We start from the raw sequence: 26391 nt of genomic DNA on the forward strand, positions 1-26391 counted from the left end.
TGGCAATAGCCGAGAAGTCGAGTGAGGCGGGGATGTTAACCTCGGAGACACGAGACAAAGCGTCAGCAACTATGTTGTCCTTGCTGGACACGTGCTGGATGTCTAACGTAAACTGGCTTATAAAGCCAGGTGTCGAAGCTGACGAGGGGACGCTTTGTCGGGCTTTTGTTTCAAAGCATATGTGAGAGGCTTATGGTCCGTGAACACTGTGAACGGCCTGCCTTCTAGGGAGAAGCGGAAGTATTTGATGCTCAAGTACGCGGCGAGCAGTTCGTGATCGTAGCTACTGTAGTTCCGTTGAGCGGGGTTCAACTGCTTAGAGAAGAAGCCCAACGGCTGCCGACTTGATTCGTCTTTTGGTGAAGAGCAGCACCTACTGCGATGTCAGAGGTATCAACAAAAACGGTTAGGGGTGCATCTTGCAGAAGAAATGCCAGTTGTTGACGGGATTTGTCAAACGCGCGGACAGCCTCCTCAGACCACACGATCTCTCGTGTGTCCTTAGTTTTGGGGCCAGACAAGTAGGCGTTCATAACGGACTGCTGTTGGGCGGCCTTGGGCAGGAAATTGCGGTAGAAGTTTAGCATGCCCAAGAACCTCCTCAACTCCTTCACTGTCTTCGGACGCGGGAAGCTTGTAATCGCTTGTACCTTATCTTGGTCGGGCTGTATTCCTTCAGGGGAAATGGAGTGACCGAGGAATCTCACTTGTTTTTGAAGGAACTTGCATTTCTCAACGTTTAGGACTAAGCCGGCCTCAAAGAGACGTTGAAAAACGCACTCGAGATGGGCTAAGTGCGCAAACTCAGTGAAAGAGGCGACCAAAACATCATCCAAATATACGAAACAGAAATCGAGGTTTCGTAGGACTGAGTGAATGAACCTTTGAAGGATTTGCGCCGCATTGCACAGTCCGAAAGTCATCTGGGTGAACTCGAAGAGTCCAAGGTCAAAAAGGTGCGGCAATTCGCGAGGTGATGAGCAAAGTCGTGAATGAGTGGAATTGGATATCGGTCAGGAGCAGTCTATGCATTTAGTCTTCTGTAATCCACACAGGGGCGCCATTCGTCGTTTGGCTTAGGGGGGAAGACCAACAGCTGTCTGTACAGGTATTGACGATATCCTTCATGGCCGGTGAGAAACTGGGTCAGGTTATAATTGACCTCCTCATCCTTTGTCTCCAGTCAGTCCCTGATGGAAGGGATCAACCTGTAAGTCCAACGACCCTTTTCTGACTGGTCCCATCGCCGTTGCCATTTGCTAGTGGATCTCTTCCTTTCGGCTTTTTTCATCTGCGATAAGGGAGAGATGAATCTGGTGTTATAAATGCTCATCATTTCGGTGGTCAGGATGTCAATCGGCATCATTCCCGAAATGACGAACGCTGCATGATCTGAGACGATTCTGAAGGCAGAACACACCCTAAAGGCTGTTTTTCTGTAGACCGTTCTCAGTTTGTGTGTATTGCCTAAAACATGCAGCGCTTTTCCCCAAACTGGTACTGCATACAACAACACAGAACTTACCAGCCTGTCCATGAGCAGCCTGCAAGTATGCCGCGGTCCCCATACGTTCGGCATCATCCTTGCCAGAACCATACTCGTGGTGGATGCTTTTTCGCAAGTACGAGGTCAGACAACTAAGTAATGAGACTGATTTTATTGCCGCGCTTGTGGTAAACCTGCAACCTTCAAACTCTCTTCCCCTTCCCCGGCATCCTTCCCCTCTCCAATGATATATTCACCATCGCTCTAGCTTTTTTAGTTCGTGTTGAGTAGACGTGTGTTGACGTGGGTGATGGTCTTCACGGAAGTGGGGAAACGATCAACGTGTCGCGATGAAATTTTGCGTCAGATTGGGCGAAACAGCTTCGGAAACGTACGCTAAAATTGTAAAAGCGTAACGTAACGAGTTTAAGGAGGGGCGTGAAAGCGTGGAAGGCACGGAGCGAGAGACCAGTCGGATTGACGCGAATGCGCAGCGTGTGCGCGCCCTAATCCGTGAAGATCGGCGTTCAGCAGTTCTAATATAGGCCTCGGACCTGGGTATGAACTGTGAAACAGTCAGACAAATTTTAACAGATGAAATCGGGATGGAAAATTTGTGAGAAAACTCGGCAGCAACAACCAAAGTTGAATAGCGACGGCAGTGGTTGCATTGTATCAAAGTCGAAGTCTACTACGACGGCAACATCAGCGTCAAAGAAAAAGATAAGGAGCAAACGACGATCAGAGGCCATTCTCATCAAGCCGAACGAAGGGAGATCTTTCACGGAAGTTCTTCGAGAAGTCCGTGCACAACCTAATAGCATGGGTTTGCAAGGGGCAAGACAGAAGCATTTTGTGTTACAAATGTGGCAAACCTTGCTGCTGCATCTTTTGCAAGGACCGAGGTCTGCAAAAGGAATATATGGCTCATGTTCCCGGTTCTGGGAGTTGCCTAGTTTTCAAAGAAGAGTTACAGAAAGCGAAAAATCAAACAGCATGATCCACATCTTGCAAGCAAACATGCTCACGATCTGATGGGGCAGATGGTGCAAGAAAGAAGAGTTGACTTACTGCTTCTCCGTTAACAGTTCGAGGTAGGAGCTCACCATCGTGATATGGCGATATATCTGGCACTGCTGCCATCTGGGTGAGAGACACAGTTAACGAGTTGCGAGTGCGGGAGAGGAGAGTTCTAGTCGGAGGAAACTTTACCGCGAGAACCCTCGAATGGGGCATGCCTCAACCAGATTCTCGAGGCACACAGACTCTGAAGATGGCTACCAGGACAGGACTTATTATCCTGAATACCTGACATTTTGCTACGGAGTCAGCGGTCCAACGGTTTAAGGTGGTGAAAGATTTCATCATTAAAACATTTTCTTCGAAGTAACAAACGGTTCTTCCCAATGTTCTGCCGCCCGGCAAACGCCTACCGAGTGGAACATCGTGAAAATCGACGTTGCAAAATTTGTAGAAGCTCTCATAAGAGGGGTGAATCAGCGACAAAACCCACGCGCAGACAGAAGAACTGCAACTGAATCGTTAATGCATTCAGCAATCAGCCTTATCACCACATTTTGTAATGCATCGGCTCCCAAAAGGAAATTGCGTCTCGAGAACTTATCCGTGTACTGGTGGACGGCTGAAACTGCAAACCTACCAAGGTACTAGTTCAAACTTCGGCGGATTGCTCAGTGCGCAAGAGGTCAAGACGAAATGCCACATAGATCCGCAGAGTATAGAGGTAGGAAAAGGGAACTTCGCCATGAAATTAACATTCAAAAGGCACGCTGCTGATAGAAGCTAATCAACGATGTAAACGTAAGGCCATGGGGCCTGTGGTAGAAGGTGGTTACCAAAAAACTCGGTCCCATCGTAGGAAGTAGCGAAGATGGAAGAAATCGTGCTGGCACTTTTTCTGGCCACCCCAAGTGAACTGACGCTGTGGATGGAGAGAAACTAGAGGAGGCGATCCTGTCCATGAAGGACAAAATAGCAACAGCGGGTATTTTTCTTTCTCGCGAGACTTGTGCTGATAAGCAAAGGTAAAGGCGTTCCTGAGGCGCCGTCAACGTGTCGTCGCTTGGTATGTTGGACACAACGGGGAAGCTGCTTGAGAAGCACATTAAGGCACGATTGACTGACGCAATACGTGCTGCGGAGACTACTTACCAGCACAATATGGTTTTAGAGCGGGGAGATCCATAATTGATACCATTGAGGAGGTGGTTTAAGCGGTAAAACTGGCTGAGGGGCACTGTGCGAGTGGTGCTCCTTGTGACCCTGAACATAAGAAACGCATTCCATTCTGTCAGGTGGTGCGACTTGCTTGAGGCACTGGAAAATTCTTTCCATACTCCAGGCTCAGGGACCTATCCTTTGTCCGCAGCGCCTAGCGCAAGACAAAGATCAGTTTCACCTGTACACAATCGGAAAATGACGGTCACCCAACTGCATTTATTGCAAGGACGTGGTAGATGATGTTTGTCACACGTTTTTCTTCTGCAGAAGATGGGAACGCCACCATCTTCGATGGAAGGGTGTCTTGCGTCCCCGAGCACCATAATTGAGGCCATGTGACAGAGAAAGGACACGTGGAGCTGAGTGGCATTCCACATTTAAGGCTTTCTTAAGGCGAAAAGAAGAGGGCGATGGATAGGAGACACACCAGGGTAGCTGAGGCACCCTGAATGCGGGGGGATTTGTTCCTATACTGAATAGGCCTAGCCTGAGGTAATGTGTTAAACGGTTTCGGGTTAGAGTTCTAGACGCTCCAGGGGAGTGTTTTCGCCAATAGTCTGTCTGAGACTGGCACTTTGTGTGTAAATGCATTTCCCTTTCCTAACCAAAAAAAATACCTCAACCATGAAAGGCGGTAACGTTTTAAACTTTTTTAGAATTTTTTTTGGTTTCCATTACATTCCATGGAGAATCTTTCAAGAATATTGTGAGAACAATCGGAACAAAACTAACAAAGATACAGCGGTCTAAGCAATCATGTCTCATGATCCAGCGCGGATTCGTGGTTCGAATGGCAAAAAGCTGCAACTGCTAATGCATTGGATTCGTTCAAACACAGGAATAGTCTTCTTCCCAAGGATATTTTGATCTACGATCTATGAAGATCTGCAAAAAGATGCCCTCCAGGAGTGATGTGTCGGAGGTTTTAGATGTTCGTCTGCTATTTGTAGTCCAGCCTAACATCCTGTGAAGAACTTCAACAGTCGACTTTTCATCCACGATAACGAGCAACGGTAGAGGTGGAAAGAACACTTTACCATGGTCCTCAACCGTATTACATTCGGTGAGGTTCATCCTCTTGTGGATGAAATGGCTAGTCACCGCAGCATGCGGATACGGACTGTTACTCCAAGCAAATGAGAAAATATTTCGACCATCAATGCACCCAAGCAGTGTAAAGCCGCATGGTTAGCATGGTGTCCTTGCAGAGTTATTTATCGTTGAGCTTGCAGTTACTGCAAATCTGCTGCTTCCATGCGTACAGAAATCTTGGGAATCCGAGACCTTTCCAGAGAGTGGAAGAACGAAATGATCGTCAAGATTCTAAAGATGGGGACCCGTTTTGAGCGTGGAAATTGGAGGGGTGCTGCGTGCTCCCTGCCATCACAAAGATATTGGCTAAAATAATCCAGGAATTCGTCAAAGAATATCTCGAAAGCTCGATGGACAGAGAGCAGGCTGGTTCCTGTTCGGGATCCTCCTGCATTGACCATATCAACACCCTACGGGTTATTTTGGAACAGTGTGCGGCGTTTAGTTCTTCGCTTTGCCTGCTCTCAAATCTCAGATGATTTTGAAGTCCAAAGCGCCATCGATATTATTTCTTCTTGTTGTCCTCCATGCTGCCTTATGCGAAGAACGTGGGGGAATTCAATGGACGATGACATCTTTCCTCAAACACCTCCACTACGATGACAACTGGTTGCTCTCTTGCCGGGTCATGGACCTTGTCCAAACAGCGCTGGATTTGGAAAGGAAGGCAAGTAGATTGGATTACAAATATACACCAATGAAGTCAAGATCATCGCACTCTCTCTATCTGCATTAATCGGCGGAACATTGAGGGCGTCGATCGATTTGTATATCTAGGAAGCGTGGGTTCTGCCGTAGGTGATACCAAACTGAATGTTGCCTGACGCTTAAACAGCGCTAAATTCACTTTCGATGCACTGTCTAAAATCTAGAAATGCAATTATCTCAATACAAAGATCAAGTTGAGACTATTCGGTGCTAGTGTTCTTTCTGTGTTGCAATATGGGAGTAGCACATGGAAAGTGAACCCCACTGTTACTCAAAAGCTCCAAGCCTTTGTCAACAGCTGTCCACATCGTATCATCGGAGAACGCTGGCCTGACACTATCTTCATAAGCAATAAGCACTGTGATCGGAAGACAGAAGCGGCATTGATAGGTCACACATTAAAGAAGGGTGACAATTGCATTGCTTCATGAAGTGGAATCCATTCTACCAAGATGGCCGACGAGTGGGTTGCCCCAAGGGCATTTGGCGCAGAACAGTAGAGAAGGAGTGTCGGTGTCCCAGGAAGTCGTGAATGATGACGCATGATGAACTCCGCAGCGCAATAAACAAGAGCAAAGCTCGCTGCTTGCAGATCTGGTTGACGAGGTGAATGGGGATCCGTGGGTACTCGGTTACAAACTGGTAACCCGAAAAACGGGGCTCTGCGGAAATCCTGTTCACTTAAGTCCGAGCAGATGGACCGCATTGTAAGAGCACTCTTCCCTGCGCACCGCATATGGGATGATGACGTCGGCGGGGAGAGCGTAAAGGATTGTCCACTTTTCTCTATAAAAGAGGTGGAACAGGCAGTCCTCTCTATGAAATGCAAGAAGGCGCCAGGACCCGATGGTATTCCAGCAGAGGTATATAAACTGGTATTCTAACACCGGCCAGACCTACTGCCCAGCGCATTCAACGCTTGCCTGAAAGAGAGCATTTTCCCTGATCGTTGGAAGGTGGCGAGGCTTGCGCTAATCCATAAAGGGAAAGGCGACCCCGTCTTCATACCGCCCACTAGGTATGCTTGACACTGCTGGGAAAGTGTCCGAAAAGCTCATCAGAAGAAGACTCGCTGAAGCGATACGCGCTGCCGGAGATTTATCTCCCCGGCAGTTTGGTTTTAGAGCGGGGAGATCCACAATTGATGCTGTCATGCAAGTTCTGGACGCAGTTCGACGAACAGAGGCGCATAGCCGCCGAACTCGACGGGTGGTGCTCCTCGTAATACTTAACGTTAGAAACGCCTTTAATTCCGTAAGATGGAAAGACATTCTAGGCACACTAGACAATAATTTCAACGTGCCGAACTATCTCTTATGGATATTGAGGGACTATCTGAGGAACCGCTCCCTGCTCTATGAAACACTAGAGGGTCAAAGGAGGATGGAGGTCACGTCGGGGGTAGTACAGGTATCCATCCTAGGGCCGCTACCTATCACAGTCTACTTAAACTCGACATGCCAAAAGAGTCACGCCTGGTCGGCTATGCAGATGATGTCGCGCGCAAAGTAGACTCGGCATATTGATGCGCCGGGTAAGCGGATGGATGACTACTCATGGTTTCATACTTGCACTGGAAAAAACCGGAGTAGTCATCCTGACTAAAAAGAGAATTCCGACCCTGCGTCCCATATCGTTCGGCGAGTCGATAATCGAGTCAAAATCAGCGATAAAGTACCTCGGGTTGACTTTTAACTTAAAGATGGGCTTTTTTGAGCAAATCAAAGCAGCAGCGATCAAGGCTGCAGCTGGAGTTTCGGCGTTAACTAGGCTAATGGCAAACATTGGGGGTCCTACGTCTAGCAGGCGACGTCTCCTGATGAGTTCAATGCAGTCTGTCCTGCTCTATGGCGCAGAGGTATGGGCTGACGTTCTTAACAAGGAGGTATATCGTAAACGTCTCGTGCAAGTACAGAGACGGGGAGCTTTGCGGGGGGCGTCTGCGTATCGCGTATCGTCTCTGAACCGGTCATGATGGTGATCGCGGGAGTGATCCCCGTTGCCCTTCTTGCTAAGGAGCGTCAAGCCATAAACAAACGCAAGGGAGATGGGCCAAGGGAGGTGGTTGCTCGCGAAGAACGACAAGGCACTCTAGACGAGTGGCAGCTCTCTTGGCAAAATGAAACTAGAAGCAGATGGACTGCGCGGCTCATCGGCAACTTAGGTGCGTGGCTGAACCGGAAGCATGGTGGGACTGACTATTTCCTTACCCAACTTTTAAGTGGGCATGGAAGTTTTTTGAGCCACTCGACCGGTGGAGGAGCCGGATGGCAGAGGGTTCCTTGAACTGACAGTTCCTCCTCTCCCCTCCCTGATTTGAAGGCTCCACAAGGCGGGAGAGTTCGGGGACTAGCCCGAAGTAATGTACTAACGGTTCCAGGCTAGCGCTTTGGCAATGGGGAGATGTTTAGTCGGTAGTCCGACGACGTACCGAACCGGGAGTCCCAAAAAAAAATGATGGCGCTTAGGTGTGGCTGACGGAGTATACCCCATCGAGGGATACAGGGTAACCATATATATTTATATACATATAACAAAAGAGTCCTGCAAACATCAGTGTTATCCAATATGTGCTGAGAAAGCGTTGCTAACTGAAAAGTGTGGTGCGTCCCGTGTGGGTTTCATCAGGACTACCAGCTTGTCCACATCTTCCGCTTAAAGTTTCGTTTCCTTGCGTCTGATTTCTCTGGATATTGCCACACCTAGTGATTCTCATTCCCAAAGGGGTTCATCATCATTTGCGTGCCTTCCGCTTACGCCCGTTGGGATATTTCCCAGGTTCACAGTGTCGGTTCTGCATAAGTCCGTCGCTACATACAGATATTAGACCAGGTGCGTCCACGTTACCAGCTTCCCTTTTTTCCGCTTTTCCTGGCAGAGACGGAAGAGAACGTTGTGACAGGCAAAATTTTCGCCTGTAATCTCCTTTCCTTTGTAGGTGAAGTTTCTTTCTGCTGAGGCATCTTCTCGGCTTTCTGGAAGATTTAGGCTACGCGACAATGACACGCCATAGTTGGATTTCCGGGTTCTCTCGTTATGGTAGTTGCACTTTCTTTCCTGAAGTGAAGAGCTTGTCTTCCACAGGTTTCTCCGTAGCGGAACATGAATAGAGTGAGATCTTTAAAATACGTGCCTCAGCCAGAATCTGATTGCTCAAAGCCGGGGGAGGATATGAAGTTTGTGGTTGTTTGCCACTTGGGGCGTCGATACCCGGTGTTTCCATATTCTCGGATATGTTATTTAAAGATTAGTTTCAAATTCCAGTTTTTTAACAACCTTTAAAAATTGAAACCCGACTCTAAACTACGCTCATGCAATATTTGGTGATTCTGATAAAGCCGGCTTTTTTCCGGAAAGAAATGAAGACCTGCTCGCATTGCCTTTTATGGGAAGATAATAAAAGATTGTGTCAATCAATTTGTTGAAATTTCAGTGAACATTTTTTTTTAGCCTTTTAAGGAATCAACTCGAAGTTGACAAGTTGACATGATCCCAGACAGTTGCTCTGAGCCTGTCTGTTAATATTACTTTATAATTAAAAATTTTTTTGGAAGCACAACTTGTGGGATGTAATGAAAAACTTCTGCAATTAAAACGCAATTTGTGACAAATAATGAATTACATTTGACTGTAACTTGGTGACAAACCAGAAGACATTGAGAGAATTATTCTGAGATTTAAAACTTGATCTTGAATGATGCACGACTAGGGCTTTGCATGCATGGATGGGAATTTATGGAATATTGTCTGATGCATTTGCAAATAAAATGAGCTTCCTAATCGGCTTCTCTACAGATTGACCTTGCTTACTCCCGGCAAATTGATCATGTTTTCAGGAGACAGAGCTCTCAAAAAGTGTTTAAAATGATGAATGTGAATTTAATTATCACCTTCAGTAATTGTTAAGTTAAATTGTTTTTCGTTGTTCTGTTTTTATAGGTTTTTCCATATGGGGTAAATTAATTTTGAATAGCTATGCAGTTATACGCCTTTGCTAATGAAGCCTGTATTGTATAATTTGCGTGTCTGTAATAGAAACTCATGAGTGTACCTGTATCTACATTCATGATCATCATCGACGGCGCAACAACCGGTATCCGGTCTAGGCCTGCCTTAATAAGGAACTCCAGACATCCCGATTTTGCGACGAAGTCCACCAATTCGATATCCCTAAAAGCTGTCTGGCACCGTGACCTACACCATCGCTCCATCTCAGGCAGACTCTGCCTCGCCTTCTTTTTCTACGATAGATATTGCCCTTATAGACTTTCCGCGCTGCATCATCCTAATCCATACGGATTAAGTGACCCACCCACCGTAACCTATTGAGCCGGATTTTATCCACAACCGGACGGTCATGGTATCGCTCATAGATTCCTTCGTTATGTAGGCTACGGAATCGTCCATCCTCATGTAGGAAGCCAAAAATTCTTCGGAGGATTCTTCTTTCCAGCGCAGCCAAGAGTTCGCAATTCTTCTTGCTAAGAACGCAAGTCTCCGAGGAATACAGGAGGACTGGCAAGATCATTGCCTTGCCTTGTCTTGAATCACCCTACTTAAAGGGAGTTGCTGACGAAAACGATCAGGAAACTTAGGGACACTGTGCAGTCCCTACAATCTATGCTGGCGAGAGTATTTTCCGGTATGAAACGAGGGATACCACGCTGCTGCCCTAACCAAGTCAACAGAAGTACTAGCAGATTTCCCTCAACTCCGCGAGCTACATCAAATAACGACTTCGTCATGCCGTCCAATATGGGAGAAGCCCGCAAGTGAACTAAAGCAGAAAAGATGTACTTCGGGGTCGTCACCGAAGGGCAACAAGAAGTCTCGTTCAACTTCGTCTGTCAGTGGAAAAAGTCTAAAAAGCAACAGGTGAGTGCTAAAAGTGTAAGTGCTCCCCAAGTGCCAAGTGTCAGCGCCTCCTCTGCATCTGTTTTTTTCCGATGGAAGTTTCAAAAGTTACCGGAAGCTCCTGCCACTCTTACCCACTAAAACCACCTCCTTCTCCTTCCATTCTCCCCTCGGGGGACTCCCATTTGGTATTACGTCGCGAGGCTGGATCAGAATTTATTCTGAGGTCGTGTTAACATTAAGGTTTCTCTCGCGTTCATTTTTTCGACTGACTTCTTCCTGCCTAAGCTTCTTTCCGATGGCTGCAATCACCTTTTCGACTTCGGTCCATATCCCCTTTGCTTTCACCATTATATTAGGTTGGAGAAAAATTAATGTCGTATTTTGTCAATAGATGACGACACTTAAATATATCTTGTGTTGTAGTTATCGTATCGGGTCATACTATACGGCGATTTGAAGACGACAATCTGGGCTACAGGTGTCTCCTTGACAGTTTCATGATCATACTTTTCAGTCTCAAGTTATAGCGCGTCAAACATGGAGTCCACCAAGGAAGAAATTCGTCATATTTAACATTTTTACTACCTGAGAGGTAAAAATGCAACGAAGGCAGTCAAAAAAGTTTGTGAAGTTTATGGGTCCGATACTGTAACGATTCGCACAGCACAGCGTTGGTTCGATCGATTTCGTTCTGGTGTAGTGGATGTCGAAGATACACCCCGTACTGGTAGGCCAATCGTCGTAGAAACCGATAAAATCGTCGAAATCATCCAAGTAGACCGGCATGTCAGCATTCGCTCGATTGGCCAGGAACTGGGTAAGGACCATAAAACCGTTTGGAACCATTTGCAGAAGATTGGATTCCAAAAAAAAACTGAATGTTTGGGCGCCACACGAGTTGACGGAAAAAAATCTCTTGGACCGAATCAACGCCTGCGATGCACTGCTGAAACGGAACGAATTCGACCCATTTTTTAAGCGAATAGTGACTGGTGACGAAAAGTGGATCACGTACGAAAACCTCAAGCGAAAAAGATCGTGGTTGAAGCGCGACGAGCCGGCCCAAACCATCGCCAAGCCCAGATTGACGGCCAGGAAGGTTTTTCTGTGGGTTTGGTGGGATTGGAAGGGAGTCATTCACTATGAGCTGCTCAACTATGGCCAGACCCTCAATCCAGTCCTCTACTGTGAGCAACTCAACCGTTTGAAGCAGGCGATTGACCAGAAGCGGCCAGGATTGGTCACCAGGTTCCACCAGGACAACGCTCGGCCTCACACAAAATTTGATGACCCGCTAGAAGCTACGGGAGCTCGGACGGGATGCCCTATCGCACCCTCCGTATAGTCCGGGCCTGGCACCAAGTGATTATCATCTCTCCCAGTCCATGCAAAACGCTCTTGGTGCTACTAAGTTCGCTTCAAAAGAGGCTTGCGAAAACTGGCTGTCTGAGTTTTTTGCAAATAAGGAGGGGGGGTTTTATAAGAGGTGGATAATGGAGTTGCCTTCTAAATGGCAACAAGTTTGCGAACAAACCGGCGCATATTTGACTTAAATCGAATATTTCTAAGTAAGTTAAATAAAGCGTTATAAATTCGATCACAAATACGACATTACTTTTTCCCCAACCCAATATTTTCGGGTGTAGAGTGCTCCCCGGTTGTAGCTTCTAATGTAGCCCTTTGGGCTTCGAATCTGGGCCAATGAAAAGATGCGGCGAATCATCACGCCAAATCGATACAGATATGCTCGATAGCCTCCGTGTCCGCTCAAGAATTGAGTTAGGTCGAAACCTACTTCGCCGTGGGGTCGCTCGATCATATGATCGACCATATGATTTTGTGAGTCCAGCGGCCTTTTTTTGACTTGTCCCACTTCTCTTGTCAGTCCGCGACAGTTTCAGTTCGTGCGAAATGTCGCCGACGGGCAGGGGATTCTCCGGTGAGATACGTTCGAACCTAAAGTCGATGCATTTCTTTCGCTAGAATTTCAGTCGGGACCATTCCTGCTATCACGTAAGCTGCTTCATTGGATATTGTTCTGTAAGCGCAACATGTTCGGAGTACATTTATGTGATACGCAGCTCCAATCTTTCTCTTATTTGCTATATTTTTTAGGGCATCTCCCCATACTGGGGCTGTATACAGCAGGATCGAAGTGACAACCTTCGAAATAAGGAGTCGACGTCTCGGCCTTGGGCCACCTATATTTGGTAGCATTTGGGCTCCGATGTTATATGCCTTGGTTGCTACACCCTCCACATGCAATTTGAAGTTTAACCTCTGGTCAACCATTACGCCTAAGTACTTAAGCGCAGGCTTAGAATGAATTGTTTGTGTTCCAGCTTTGATCTTCATGGAAGTGCACTTTCTCCGCTTAGTAATAAGTACTACTTCCGTCTTATGCTCCGCGAGCTGTAGACCGGCATTCTCTAACCACGATTTAATCTCATAGACTGCTTCATTTGCATAAAGCTCCACTTTTTCGAGAAGGCGTGCAACAACCGTCACACCAATATCGTCCGCGAAACCAATGTAGGCCACACCAGTAGGAAGGTCTAGCGTCAGTACTCCGTTATACATAATAATCCACAATAATGGCCCTAGGACAGACCCTTGTGGAACTCCGCATGTCGTTTGGTATAATTTCATTCCTTCATCTGATTCGCAGCCCAGAATCCTATTGATTAAAAGTCGGCAACGACACGCACCAGGTACTTCCCCACGCCTAAGTTGATTAAGGACTCAAGTATCCTGCTCCATCTAGTGGAATTGAAGAGGTTCTTCACACCAAGTGTAATCACTGCACAACATTTGCCCTCGTCAAGTGCGGTCTTAGCTATGCTAGCTATTAAGACAACTGCATCCGCTGTAGGCCTCTTCTTTCGAAACCGAACCTTTTCGGCAATTGGAAGTAATTTGTTATAGATTACTCCTTCAAATAGTTTGCCTGCATTATTTACAAGGCATATCGGCCTGTAGGACGAAGCTTCCCCCAAAGGCTTGTTTGGCTTGAGGACTAGTGTTAGTTTCTGGTTCTTCCCTTGTGTAGGAAATGCTCCTTCTTTAAGCCAGGTAGTGAACGCCTCGGCAAACATATTTGGAGCTTTATTGAAGATATTATCCAAGCCAGGTGCTTTATTTCCAACAATTTTATCCGCAGCTTCGAGGACCTCCTTTTCACTTACCATGGGGACTTCGGCGGTGTCTACCTCGATAGTGGGGAGTGGGAGTGGGTTAGCGACATTCACATTCTGTGGGAAAAGATCCGTTACTATTTTATTAACCATAGTAGGACAAGAAATCGGTGGGGAGCGTTTGCCTTTAACTTTCGATATTACTGTTTTATAGGCGCCACCCCAGGGGTTCGTGTCAGCTTCCTTACACAGTCGCTTAAAGTGTTCGCTTTTACTCTTTATTATGGTCACATATAATTTCTTCCGAGTGTTTTTGTATTCTTCATGTAACTGCTCGTATCCAGATCGGTTTCTATTTCGCTAACTGCGCCTTCTGGCCTTGAGGTAGGCCTCGCGGCATTCTCTGATTTCAGAGTTCCACCAAAAGTTCGGAACTCGCTTCTGGGATACAATATATCTTGGCATGGAGGCGTTACATGCTCGCCGCAACTTTTCGCCGATCTGCTTTATCTTCTGCGCTTCCTTCAAGCGCTGTATTTTGCTGAAGCATTTCTTCGAAAATCTCCTCGTCAAACTTATTAGTTGCCCACCTTTCAGCTCTCGTCCGGGACCACTTCATTCGGGTACCATGTATGATTTCAAAAATAATGGTCTGGTGGTCGCTATGCGTATATTCTTCACTGATATACCACTGGAGATCTTTCGCTAAAACATCAGTAACTAAAGTGACATCGATCACGAACACCACTTCTCTCTTTCGGAAAGTGTTCACGCATCCAGTGTTAGCAACTACAAGATTCAGACAAGAAAGAGCTTCAAGTAATATACGCCCTCTTGCGTTCGTTTCTCGGCTGCCCCATTTTTCAGCCCATGCGTTGAAATCGCCAGCCACTATCTTAGGGCTATCCATTGCTAGCCCCTCCACCAAAGAATGGAACTCCTCTCTCGTAAGGCTTGGAGCCGCATAACATCTGTAAATAGATATTCCGCCTATTTTTACTCTAGTGAAGCCACTCTCGAGAATCTTCGTGGTTCCTTCGATGGCCCGATTTCCGCATGTTCATATCGCTGCCTTTTTGTACTGCTTGCAGAAAATAGCAATGTCGATTTTGTTTTCCAATATCGTCTGGGAGAGCAGGTCCTGAGCCGCTTGGCAATAGTTCAGGTTTAGCTGTAGGAACCTTATTTGCGAATAGTTTCGATCGCTTTCTTATACACCGGACATGTGCTCCTGCCTGGACGCTGTCAATGTCGTTTATTTGCCTGCAGAACAGACAATTGGGATTTTCTTCGTAGACTTTTGCAATGTGGCCTTTTTTCCCGCATTTACGGCACAGGTCGGACCTATCGCGAATGCTAGTACATTTTTTCGCCACGTATCCAAATTCCAAACACCTGAAGCATCTTTTCAGAATTATCTGCTCTCGTAGTCGGCAGATGACCCAGCCAATCCGAACTTTAATGGCAGTGATAGCTCTTTTGGTCGCTTCAAGTGTTAGACTTATGGACGCATTTTGTGTGCCGCCATATGCCTTCCTTAGCCGTAAAATATCTCGCTCCTGAACCGACTGTATTCCTAGCTGGGATCGTAGGGTATGACAAATTTCTTCCTGCGTCTAATGCCTTAAAGCCCAAAAGAAGACAATTCTTCCAATATATAATATCAATTTCACGCAGCCTAAAGGCCACTCTCAAAACAGGAGGAAAGATATTTTTGGGGAGTCCACAGGGGACGATGCTACTTTTTTTCGCTTAATAAAGAGCACGGACTTTGTTCCACTACAAAAATCCGTCCATCCTTTAGAACCCAGTCCAGTCTCCACAGTGAAACTAACCCTGAAGAAATTATGGCCAAACTCACTTCAGACCACTCACTTCTGAGAGTTTGCTCGGATGCAAATTTTGTGGCCAGACAAGATGAGGCTCTCCACACGGGAAATCCCTCCTTCCTTATCCGCAGCTTCGGCAATGCGAATTGTAGAGTATGCCGAGCCTAGCGGCATGGTCCCCTATGGGCCAGTGCACCGTGCAGACCGCCGTAATCTTGAATGCATTTGCACGCGCCTGGCACAGAGGCTCTCGTGATCGGGCTATGTTATAAGCGGGCCAAATTCTCCTTGACTTGGCACAGCTGGTAAGCCTTCCCCATCTTAGGCCCGACAGCTGCCAGCGGAACACCGACTATATTCGCCGAAGAACTGCCAGGAGCAGAACCTCGCCTGGCCAATCTGTCAGCCCGCTCATTCCCCTCTATTTTCCTACGTCCGGGAACCCAGAAGAGAGTGACCTTGCGCGTTCGGCCAGATGGTTCAGCGCGTCTGTGCACTGCCCCACCAGCCGGGAAGATGTTATCGCTGAGTACAAGGCTTTGATAGCCGCTTGCCTGTCGGTCAGAATGGCTATGTTATGCTTGGGGCTCAAATCTCGCTCCAGCCATCGATAGATTTCCAATATCGCCAGTACTTCCGCCTGGAATACACTGGCGAAACCTGAGAGACCATACGACTTGGATACACCGTGTGTATCCGAGCAAATCCCCGCGCCGACTCCACAGACCATCTTTGATCCGTCCGTAAAGAATACTGTGTCATAATTTTGCAATACGCCGCCGGTCTTCCACTTTGCCCTGGTTGGAAGGTCCACAGCAAAGTTTTTCGTGAAGTTCAGCTTACGTGTGGCATAGTCCGTTGGGGATGCCCAGATTTCCCGAGGTATTTTATCTAGAATATTGCCTTGGCCGTAGGACTTCGCTGCCCAGCATCCGGACTCACGTAGTCTGACGGCACTGCACGCTGCAACGTATTTAATGTGGAGTTCTAGGGGGAGGAGATTCAGGACCGCAGAGCCCCAGTAGCACCTGCACACGCGGTTATTTGAATCCTATTAGGCTTGGCCCTATTGTATTTTTTCTTCAAAGCCTGCCACCATACAATAGGATCACTGCAGCGGTGTACATTCAGAGAACCATCCTCGGCTGGAGACCCCATTTCTTTGCAAAGGTTCTCTCTAGAAGGCTATACAGGCCTTCTTAACCCTCAGTACTATGTTCGATCTCCAATTTAGTTTCGGATCCAGGATTACACCCAGATACTTTACATTAGAGGAAAGAACCAATCTTTGTTCATTCAGCCGTGGTAGATGAAATTCAATTGCCCTTGGTTTGGTGGTGAATAGCATCAGTTGCGTTTTGGTTGGGTTTATGCTGAGCACGCATTTTGCTGCCCACAGTTACACGTTTCGCAACGCTCCTTCCATAATGAACAGAAACATCCCTGATACTAATGTCACCAAGCCATCGTAATACGCCACCACCTTCACCCCGCTGCTGTCCAATGTACGTAAACTTTTGTCCACTACTATTAACCAGAGCACCGGTGAGATGGCGCCACCATGGGGCGTGCCTCTGTTCACAGCTCTGGTCAAGTGGTTGCATTCCAGATCCGACTGGATTATCCTGGTACTTAGCATGGATATAATCCAATGAGATACCCCTCCAACCCAATACCGATTAAGGTTTCCTTGATGCGTTGGTACTGACGTTGTCAAAAGCTCCCTCTATATCCAAGAAGGCAGCTAGGTTATACTGCTTGTACTGCAGCGACCGCTCAACCGTGCCAATTACCTCGTGGAGGTCGGTTTCTGTGGATTTTCCTTTGAAAATTTTCCTTAGAGGAAGGCGTTCTCTCCATAATCGTCCTTAAGTGAATGTCCAGGAGGCCTTCTAGGGCCTTCAGTACGAAAGAAGTCAGGCTGATTAGTCGAAAGTCCTTCGCGGACTCATGACCCCACCTGCCCGCTTTTGGTATGAAAACCACTCGTGCGCGCCTCCAGGACTGCGGTACGTATCCTAAAGAGATGCAGCTCCGATAAATCTCAACAAGCCACGGCATAACCCTTTCCTGCTGCTTCTGTAGCATGACTGGCATTATGCCATCTGGGCCTGGAGATTTGTCTGCGGAGAAGCTGTTTATAGCCCAGCCGATCTTATCCTCGGTAATTACCGATTTGATAGTCTCGCACAGCTGGGGTTGCCGCAAACCCTCCAAGCAAGGTTCTGACTCACCGTCCTCCTCGCTTGAGGGAAAGTGCGTTTGAACCAGCAGCTGCAGGGTTTCGCTAGAAGATTCCGTCCAGGAGCCTTCCGACTTTTTAAGAAAGTATGGGTTGTTATGTTTCTTGGACAGAATCTTACTGAGCCTCGCGGATTCACTTGTGCTTTCGATGTTCTGACAATAGTCCAACCTGATGTCGAAAGTTCGCCCACTTTCGGTATGAAAACTGAAGACTGCAAGGTACACTGTGAGAGAGAACAAGTTCTTCCCGAAATATTAGCCTATCCGAAACAAAAAGGTGTACTAGCGACAAAAACGGAGTCTACTATTAAATTTATTGATCAAAATCCTGTTTGGCAAACCAGCTCCAATGACACGGCAAAACCACTTACCTTCCGTTGAATTATTTCCACTCTCGAATAATTTGAATGTGAAAGGTATGTGCACTCTGGTCATATTCAGTCGAGGAACCTGTATCACATTTTGACTGTAGTTATTTTGTTGACCCAGTGCCTCTTCTCTTTGGGCTAAAATTGCAATTGTGGCTCTGAAAATAATGAAAAAATTATTTTATTATTTTATTGTTATTTTTTTTGGAATTTAATATTTTTTAATTATTATATCTATATTACAAACACAAAATATCTCCGTCAATCTTTTGGTATTTTTCCGCAACAGGAATAAGATGACTCACAAATAAAAATAAACAATTCTAGAAACTGTAGACTGACTTAACTTTCCCCAAGAATCTTATGTTAAATGCTAAAATATTCAACCCATTAATCTGAACCATAAAAAATTCAGTGACATCAAGATCTCTAATCTTTTGTTGCACCAAATATTCTCATTTCGATGATGGAGACAACTTTATGGGGACGAGATTTGCAATGATAATATGAGAGGCCGGTTTTATATCTCTCCACTTTATATACCGGTTACTCTCGGTGCCTTTGGGTGTCTAGTGAGGAACACTGTACATAAGACAGTAGACTAGAATAACCTAAATATGCTGGGGTTCCTAGACTGAAAGTTTTTACTCAGAAATCAAGAAGACAAAAAATAGGCGCGACAAGAATTAGCATAAGTCCAAGCACATGCCACTATAAATCAATTCAGTGATCAAGTTTTTATAGACTTTGGGTAAAGTGTAGTACTCCTTTTATTAGGACGCAAGTCGGGTACATTTGTTGTCTCCCGTCTGAGACAACAGATCTCTTTAAAGGGATGCATCAAGCGTCTCATGGACACGAAAACAGGGCGAGTAGCGCTAAGGGCCAAAGTCTATTAGTAACTTCTGCCTAGCTTGATATAATTTTGGCCTTGGATCTTTCGGATAGCTTCTTGTCCTCTCTTCTCCACGACCACGACAAAATTTTTGGTATCACCCGCTTTCCCTATCTCCGGTGGTCCAAGCATAAGGCTTTATCGTACATGATGTTGTACAAAAACAGAACCGACACCGATCACTGAAGGAGACCTGTTGATAAATGGTGTTCAATGAGTTTCAGTTTCTTGTCTATGAAGTACTATGTTTCCCAGTGGGGCGCTTAATTTCCATCCTGATGGGCGACCAGTTTGTCGAATTGAAGGCATCCTTCACATCCAAAACAACCACCCCGCATTACCCTTTTCATCCATACCACCATCTCTCGCCTTCTTGCAAGTAGCCATCGATAATAGCGGCGAGGTAGGCGGAAACACCAATCCTCGCCAAAGACTTTTGTATAAGGTTCCAATTGGCCCAGTTGAATGCATTTCTCATATCCGGGGTCACCACCATACAATATTTGCTGGTACAACCACTTCCGTGAATTATATTTTCTGTCGAGCCAGTAACGATTTTGTTGGCATGAACGGTTGATCTGTCTTTACGGAACCCATTCTGCTTATCTGAAAGGCCCCCTTAGCTCTCGACGATTGAGAGTAACGTATTATAAATTAACCGCTCCAACATTTTCCCCATAGTGCCTAGAAGACGTATAGGTCTAAAGGAGAACGGTTCTCCTGGAGGTTTGCCAGCCTTAAGCAGCAGCACCAGCTTCTGCCGCTTCCATGATGCAGGAAAGATACCCTCGCACATGCACGTTTCGAACAAGCTCCGCGAACATATTCGGTCTGCATTTGTTGGCAAGTTTTAAGACCGTATTCGGTATACCGTCCAGACCCTGGGCTTTGCTCTCGCCTATTCGACTGCAGATCTCCAGCAGCTCGTCCCTGGTGGCTGGTGGAATCGGCGTCACATTCAGGGGGCGCCGGAAGGTGTCAGTACCTCCTTCTTCCTGGAGAAATAACCCCTGGATTATTTTCAATAAAAGCATAGGCCACATGATCTGCGGAAATGATCGGCCTCTGAATCGTCCTGTTACGATTTTATAGGCGCTACCCCATGGATTTATGTCCGCTTCCGAAAAGAACTCATTAAGACATTCCCTCTTACTCCGCTGGATGGCTTGCTTGAAGTTCTTGCGGGCTTTTCTATTGGCATGCTCCTCCTCCTACCTATTGCCCTCTGAGCCGTTCGTCTGGCTCTGTGGTAAATCGGTCGAAAGCTGGCAAATAAAATAATTAGGTCTTCTAGTAGGGAATGAGCATCTCCTAGGCATCGATGCGTCACATGCTTTATCAGACATGGAGAGCTCTAGCCGTGAAGGAGCCTGCTTTGCTAGGCAGGTCTAACCAAACCTCCATGAATGTTGGCTTATCTATCGCTTTTGCAGACCATCCTGGTGTTATTTTGAATTTTGGCTTCCGAGATGCGAGCCTCCTGCCCTGTAGCTTCGTCCTTAGTTCAAAGGTGATTGCTTGGTGGTCGCTGTATGTGAAGTCCTCGCCAGCGTGACAGCGCGGGGCTAACAAAAGGCAGATCTACAATTGAACCAGATCCCCCTTTCCGATAAGTGTTTACATCACCTTCATTAGCCAACTGGATGAATGTTTCTAATAAGCACCGCCCCCTTGCGGTAGTCTCTTTGCTGCCCCACTCGATGGCCCATGTATTAAAATCACCGGGTATCACCTTTGGACCTCATCCCCTTGCGTCGTAAACAAGATCGTCTATCAGGTCTTCAAACTCAGTCAGTGAAAGGCTTGGTGAGGCTTAGCAGCTGTGTACGAATATACCATTTATTTTTGCCCACACAAAGCCACTAGCGCCTGATCTATGCTCTATTATATGGCTTGATGACCGCACGCCCATATCGCCGCTCTACCAGTCGAATCTGTGACCCATACACCATCGTCAAGATTTCTGTACGGTTCACTAGTGATAGCAAACTCCATCGCGGATTCGTAAGTGGTGTGCGCACACAAATCTTGTGCGACCCTGAAATGATTAAGGTTTATTCCGATAGATTCTTCGCTGAATTCCTCCAACTTGAATTGTTGCTTCAAGGCAATGCAGATCTTTTCTCTGGATGTTACCTCATTGAGATCCTTGCACTGTATAAATATCCCATGTTTTTGGGAACGAACCGTGATATTCTCCACAAGCGAGTTTTTAACTTGGTTCCGAAAACGGTCAGTTTTTCCCACGTTAGATTTTTTCAGCTCAAATATGAGATCCCCTTTCTGGATCCTCCGTATTTTGCTGACATTTCCGTCTAGATCTTCTAGGTCGGGGTCAGATTTCACCTTTTTCAGTATCTCCGCATACGTTAAATTTCCTTTGCTGGAGATTACAATTGCCTCCGGACGAATTCGCACCTTTGGTTTCTTGTGTTCTTGTTTGTTTACTTCGCTTTGCTAACCAACATTCCTACTTTGGGCACTTTGGGTCCTTCTGAAGTTTTAGTTCCGTTTGTTGGATTGGTCAAGACTCCTTTTTGATGCCTGTTGATTTCCCAAAGCTTCCCCCTCTATGTCTTGCACTCTCTTATTTGATCGAAGGTCCATAACCTTGTGCTTTGCTGTCACTTGGGTCGCCTGTGACACTGGGGCTGGGATGTCCGGCTTTTCCTTAGGCTTTTTGTCTTCTTCCTGCGACCTATTGTAAAGCACCCTGATGGCTCCCACCATGTTCTTAATGGTTTGGTGCACGTTGTGCTTATCCTTAATGAATTCGGACAGCTCAAATATTTTAGTCCCAAGCTGCATAAAAGGTAGTTCTTCTGGGTCAGGGCTCTGTTCTCCGTAAGTCTTGACCAGATTACTCCTTTTGCAGACTTCTTCACATTTTTCAATTGCTAAGCTAATATGAGCTTTCTGTCTTGCGGGCTTTGGTATTGGAGAAGATCGTAGAATTGATGAACTTCTCCTGAATGCTACTGCTGGAGTACCTCTTGATCAAATCCGATAGGTGTCGAAATCGTCTTTTTTGACCAGCTATCTCCTTTTACCTCATCATTCTTTGCCTTTGCAATTGGTTCTTGGCAGAGTTAGGTTTCGTTTGAACATCTTCTTCTCCAAATCTAAAACACTTGTAGGATTAGATGCTACGGTGGCCAAGTTGTCCACCACCGAGGCATATTGGCGGCTGGGAGCTCGCTTGCTCACTCTCAAAAGCCGCCGGTACTGGGGTTCCCAGCCCCTGCACCGTAACTCCTTCTCAATTCGTCCATGTTGGTTTTATTTTCTGGGTGTCCTTCCCATAGCCATTTTAGGCCACGCACCAAAGATGAGCAAACACTAGCCTTTGTAGTGTTTGCAGAAGAGAAAAGTGCATGAACACATATTTACACATCAGTAGGTATGCTCTTATTCGCCACCTGGAGTCTCGCCTGATGGGAGATCTGCCAACTCCTTACAGGATGTCAATCTGGCTATCCGTCTGTTGGTCACACGCATTTTTCTCTGAAATGGTTATTCCTACATATTGATACGAAATTTGGACGGGAGCGGTCCACAAAAAGGGGGTGAGGGTCTAGGACTAGGTATAAGCTAGTAGAGATAGACAAACACTTCCTTATCTAACGAGCCGAGTTTCTGATTTCCTGATTTCTTATCGTTTTCGGGCAAATGTCCAAACTCCGGGCATTTGAAGCATTTTACAACCATCGTCTGTCACGGATGCTTCCAAAAGCTCCGTCATACCTTCCGTTAGAAGGACAAATAAGCCAGTTTACTTCCCGCCGTACCCCTTTCGTAAAGATATTGTTTCTTAGGTGTCACTTTCGGCCTATTTCTCTCTTCTCTCTGCTTCCTTTTCACTTCGGAGGTATTCAAGCCGGGAATCATATGCGAGGATGTTCTTTCGTATTGCTTTACTGGACTTCTCATCATGGACCAATCTTAAAAGTTTTCTCCACGGGTTTCTAGAAGTTGCGTCTAGTGATATCGGGATTTGTGGGCTCGTTTCGAAGGGACATTTCTTATTCGTTCACTTCGGTTCGCTGTTATTTGTACTTTCGGTATTTTTAAAGTTGTTCATATCCAATATAGCTGAGCCCCCACTGAAAGTCGTCATCAATGTTCAGTTGTGTAGTCATTAAGTGATCCCAAGGTAATATATGCAATGATTGGCACAAGGGTTATGTAGGGGTGCTATCTGTTTGATCTTTGAGTTATGGGCATTGGCTAAATGGCTCTAGATTTACAGAGGAACTTTTAACTGAGTATAACTAAATATAAATACCAGGAAAGTAAAGGTTCTCACCATGACTGGCCACGTACCCTTATTGTCGACATTAGTGTGCAAAATATGGACAGCATCGTGCTGACACGCTAGCATGCCTTCACTTTTTTGCTTGAAACTTAGAAGTCCAAGTATCTCAACACGAACATCAAATCAAGGTGAGACCTTTTTGCGTCAATGTTCTCTCTGTGCTGTCATATGGGAGTGGTACATAGAAAGTGGAAATCATCGTTAGTCGAAAGCCCCAGGGTTCATCGACTCATGTCTACATCGTACCATCAGAAACATTGAAACAGGAAAACTACATATAGGAAGAATGACTCGAATACCTAGGCGGTACAAAATGTCATTGCAAATACGCGGGTATGAGGTAGCTAATTGGTCCGCGTGTCGATGACGCCTAAATAGTTTTCTTTTGTGTGTCTCCAATTCCCGTGCATCAAATATACGAACATCGAACATGTGCAATGCTTTTTCTTTCATCATTTAAGTTCATGCAAAACGCCGGAAGATGAATTTCCTGTGTCGACTTCTTGGACTGAAGCAATACCAAATGAAAAATAATGCCGACGTCGTGATTGAAAGAGAGTGATTGATACAACGTCATACTGTAACATTATTTCCGATAGCTTATCAAACGAAATGAGGATATCCGCGATCGTTATGTGGTTGTTAGGTGATCAAAGGGTAGTATAGGTCCCAGGGCAAAACGTGGATTGGTACCCACGATGGAGCATAAAACCTGGGAAATGCCTGCTGAACCAACACCAACAGATCTACTACCAAACCCTATCTCCACCTCCACGTGGTGACCGCTGGGAGCTCTTTCTTAATGAAAAGCTGCAGACGGAGAAGGATGAAGCCGAGTCTCCCGCGCCTAAAAACGGGACAAATTGTACCAACTGGTCCTCCAGGTTGGGGGTTGGGTAGGGCTGACAACTCTACACGGAAAACAACTTGTTATGAAGCCACAACAGGAGCCTCGGACTGGACGGATTACACAACGACGAACCCGGCAACGACAAAGGAATAACGATTTGCGCATTTTCTCATGAAACGTGCGCTCCCTGTACAGAGATGAAGCTGATGAGCAACTAGCCAATACCCTGTCCCAATATAGGGCTGATGTAAGAGCGTTGCAGGAGATGCGTTGGACAGGGACCGGTTTCCTGGAGAAGACCCGCTACACCATATATTATAGTGGCCATCCAGTAAACCATGTACTCGGGGTAGGTTTCTTAGTCAGCCAAAAAATGAAACCTGCTGTTATTGGCTTTGAAAACAGAAGCGAACGGCTATGCACTCTGCGCTTGCGAGGCAAGTTTAGAAATATAAGCCTCATAAATGTCCACGCCCCTGCAGAGGAGACTGTAGAGTCGGAGAAAGATACCTACTACGAGGCAGTAGAACGAAGCCTCGGAGCCTGTCCCAGGTATAGTATCAAAATCATACTTCGGGATTTTAACAGCCAAATAGGGAAGGAGACCTTATTCAGGCGATACGTTGGCTCCCATAGCTTACACCAAAATACAAATGATAACGGACTGCGGATTATTCAATTAGCAGTCACACGAAATGGTTGTTGGAAGTTGGTTTGCGCGGAAAGCGGTCCACAAACATACATGAGCCTCTCCAGACGGGACTACTTTCAACCAAATTGACCACGTGTTGATCGAACGCCACCACCTCTCAGTCTTCATGAATGTCAGAAAATATAGGGGGGCCAATATAGACTCGGATCACTATCTCGTTGGCATGACGCTCCGAGCTCAAATAACAACACCACCCAGAATCCCCTCTAACAATCAGATGAGAGTTAACATTTAAGCCATCCACAACACAGCCGTCCGCGACACCTATAAGAGGGAAATGGATGCCGCAATAAACGCAGTCAACAGAGGACCTGGAGATGAAGCATCAATCTTCACAACCACCTGAAGGCGCGCAAGTTTTACCAACAAATCAGCAGGATGAAGCCTTATGCACCTCGATGCTCATCCTGCCGAGACAAAGAGGGAATCTGATTTCCGACAAAATGGGTATATTGGAGCGATGGGTTGAGTACTTTGATGAACTACTGAAACCAGAATATCGGCGAGTTGGAGGCCCCGCCAACTGAAGACGACGGACAAATACTGCCACCACCAAGTTTAGGAGAAACAGTCCGTGCAATTCATCCGCTTAAAAATCGTAAGTCGCCAGGAGCCGATGGAATTACAGTCGAATTGGTTAAATATGGAGGCGACCAACTACATCAAGTGGTTTATCAACTAATGCTCAAAGTGTGGGACAACGAATCAATACTTGACGACTGACATCGAGGCATTATCTGTCTCATACATAAAAAGGAAGATATCACACAGTGCAACAATTATAGAGGTATCACGTTGCTGAGTACCATCTATAAGATATTCTCCTCTATCTTGCTAGGCAGGCCTACACCCAGAACATCATTGGCCCATACCAAAGAGGCTTCACTCCAGGCAAATCAGCAACAGATCAGATTTTCTCTCTGCGGCAAGCGATGGAAAAACTGTTGGAATATGGACAACAGTTCCAGCATCTATTCATCGACTTTAAAGCCGCATATGATAGGATCGCCAGGGTAAAATTGTACATTGGCCATGAGAGAATTCGGTATCCCGACGAAGTTAATAAGACTGACTAGGCTGATCCTGACCAATGTGCGAGGCCAGATAAAGGACCATTCGACATCAACAACGGTCTACGACAAGTGGATGCCCTATCATGCATTCTCTTTAACCTGGCCCTGGAGAAAGTGATCCGTAATGCTGAGGTAAATGCAAGAGGTACGATCCTCTTTAAGTCCGCCCAACTACTGGCCTATGCTGACGATATCGACATCATGGGAAGAACCACCTGAGACGTACTAACTGCCTTCATCCAGATCGAGCAGACGGCGCGAGATCTTGAGCTGCACATCAATGAAGGCAAGACAAAGTATATGGTGGCAACGTCAGCACCGAAAACCAACCAATCAACAACATCGAACCGCACTGGTCAAACGGGAAAAATAAAGATAGGGGACTAGAACTTTGAGACCGAGGATCGAAAATCACAACCGATAACAGCCGCGATGATGAAATTCGCACACGGTTGTTGTCAGGCAACAGAGCCTATTTCAGGTTACAAAAACTCTTCCGCTCAAAACGTCTCACCATAGGGTCAAAGCTCTTACTGTATAGGACTATGATCCTGTCAGTCCTCAAGTATTCCTCGGAAACTTGGGTT

General features: G+C 46.2%; 1 protein-coding gene across 2 annotated transcripts in view; it reads right to left on the reverse strand.

The window, feature by feature from the left end:
* LOC119658806 (cell growth regulator with RING finger domain protein 1-like) overlaps positions 1-26391 on the reverse strand; it is a 159833-nt gene that overhangs the window by 36821 nt on the left and 96621 nt on the right. For both annotated transcript variants that reach the window (XM_038066529.1, XM_038066528.1), the window contains one exon: positions 17963-18117. In XM_038066529.1, coding sequence (XP_037922457.1) covers positions 17963-18117 — 155 coding nt within the window. The remainder of the gene's footprint in view (positions 1-17962; positions 18118-26391) is intronic.

The sequence above is a fragment of the Hermetia illucens genome, chromosome 6 (genome assembly GCF_905115235.1).
Source record: "Hermetia illucens chromosome 6, iHerIll2.2.curated.20191125, whole genome shotgun sequence".
Classification (NCBI taxonomy): domain Eukaryota; kingdom Metazoa; phylum Arthropoda; class Insecta; order Diptera; family Stratiomyidae; genus Hermetia; species Hermetia illucens.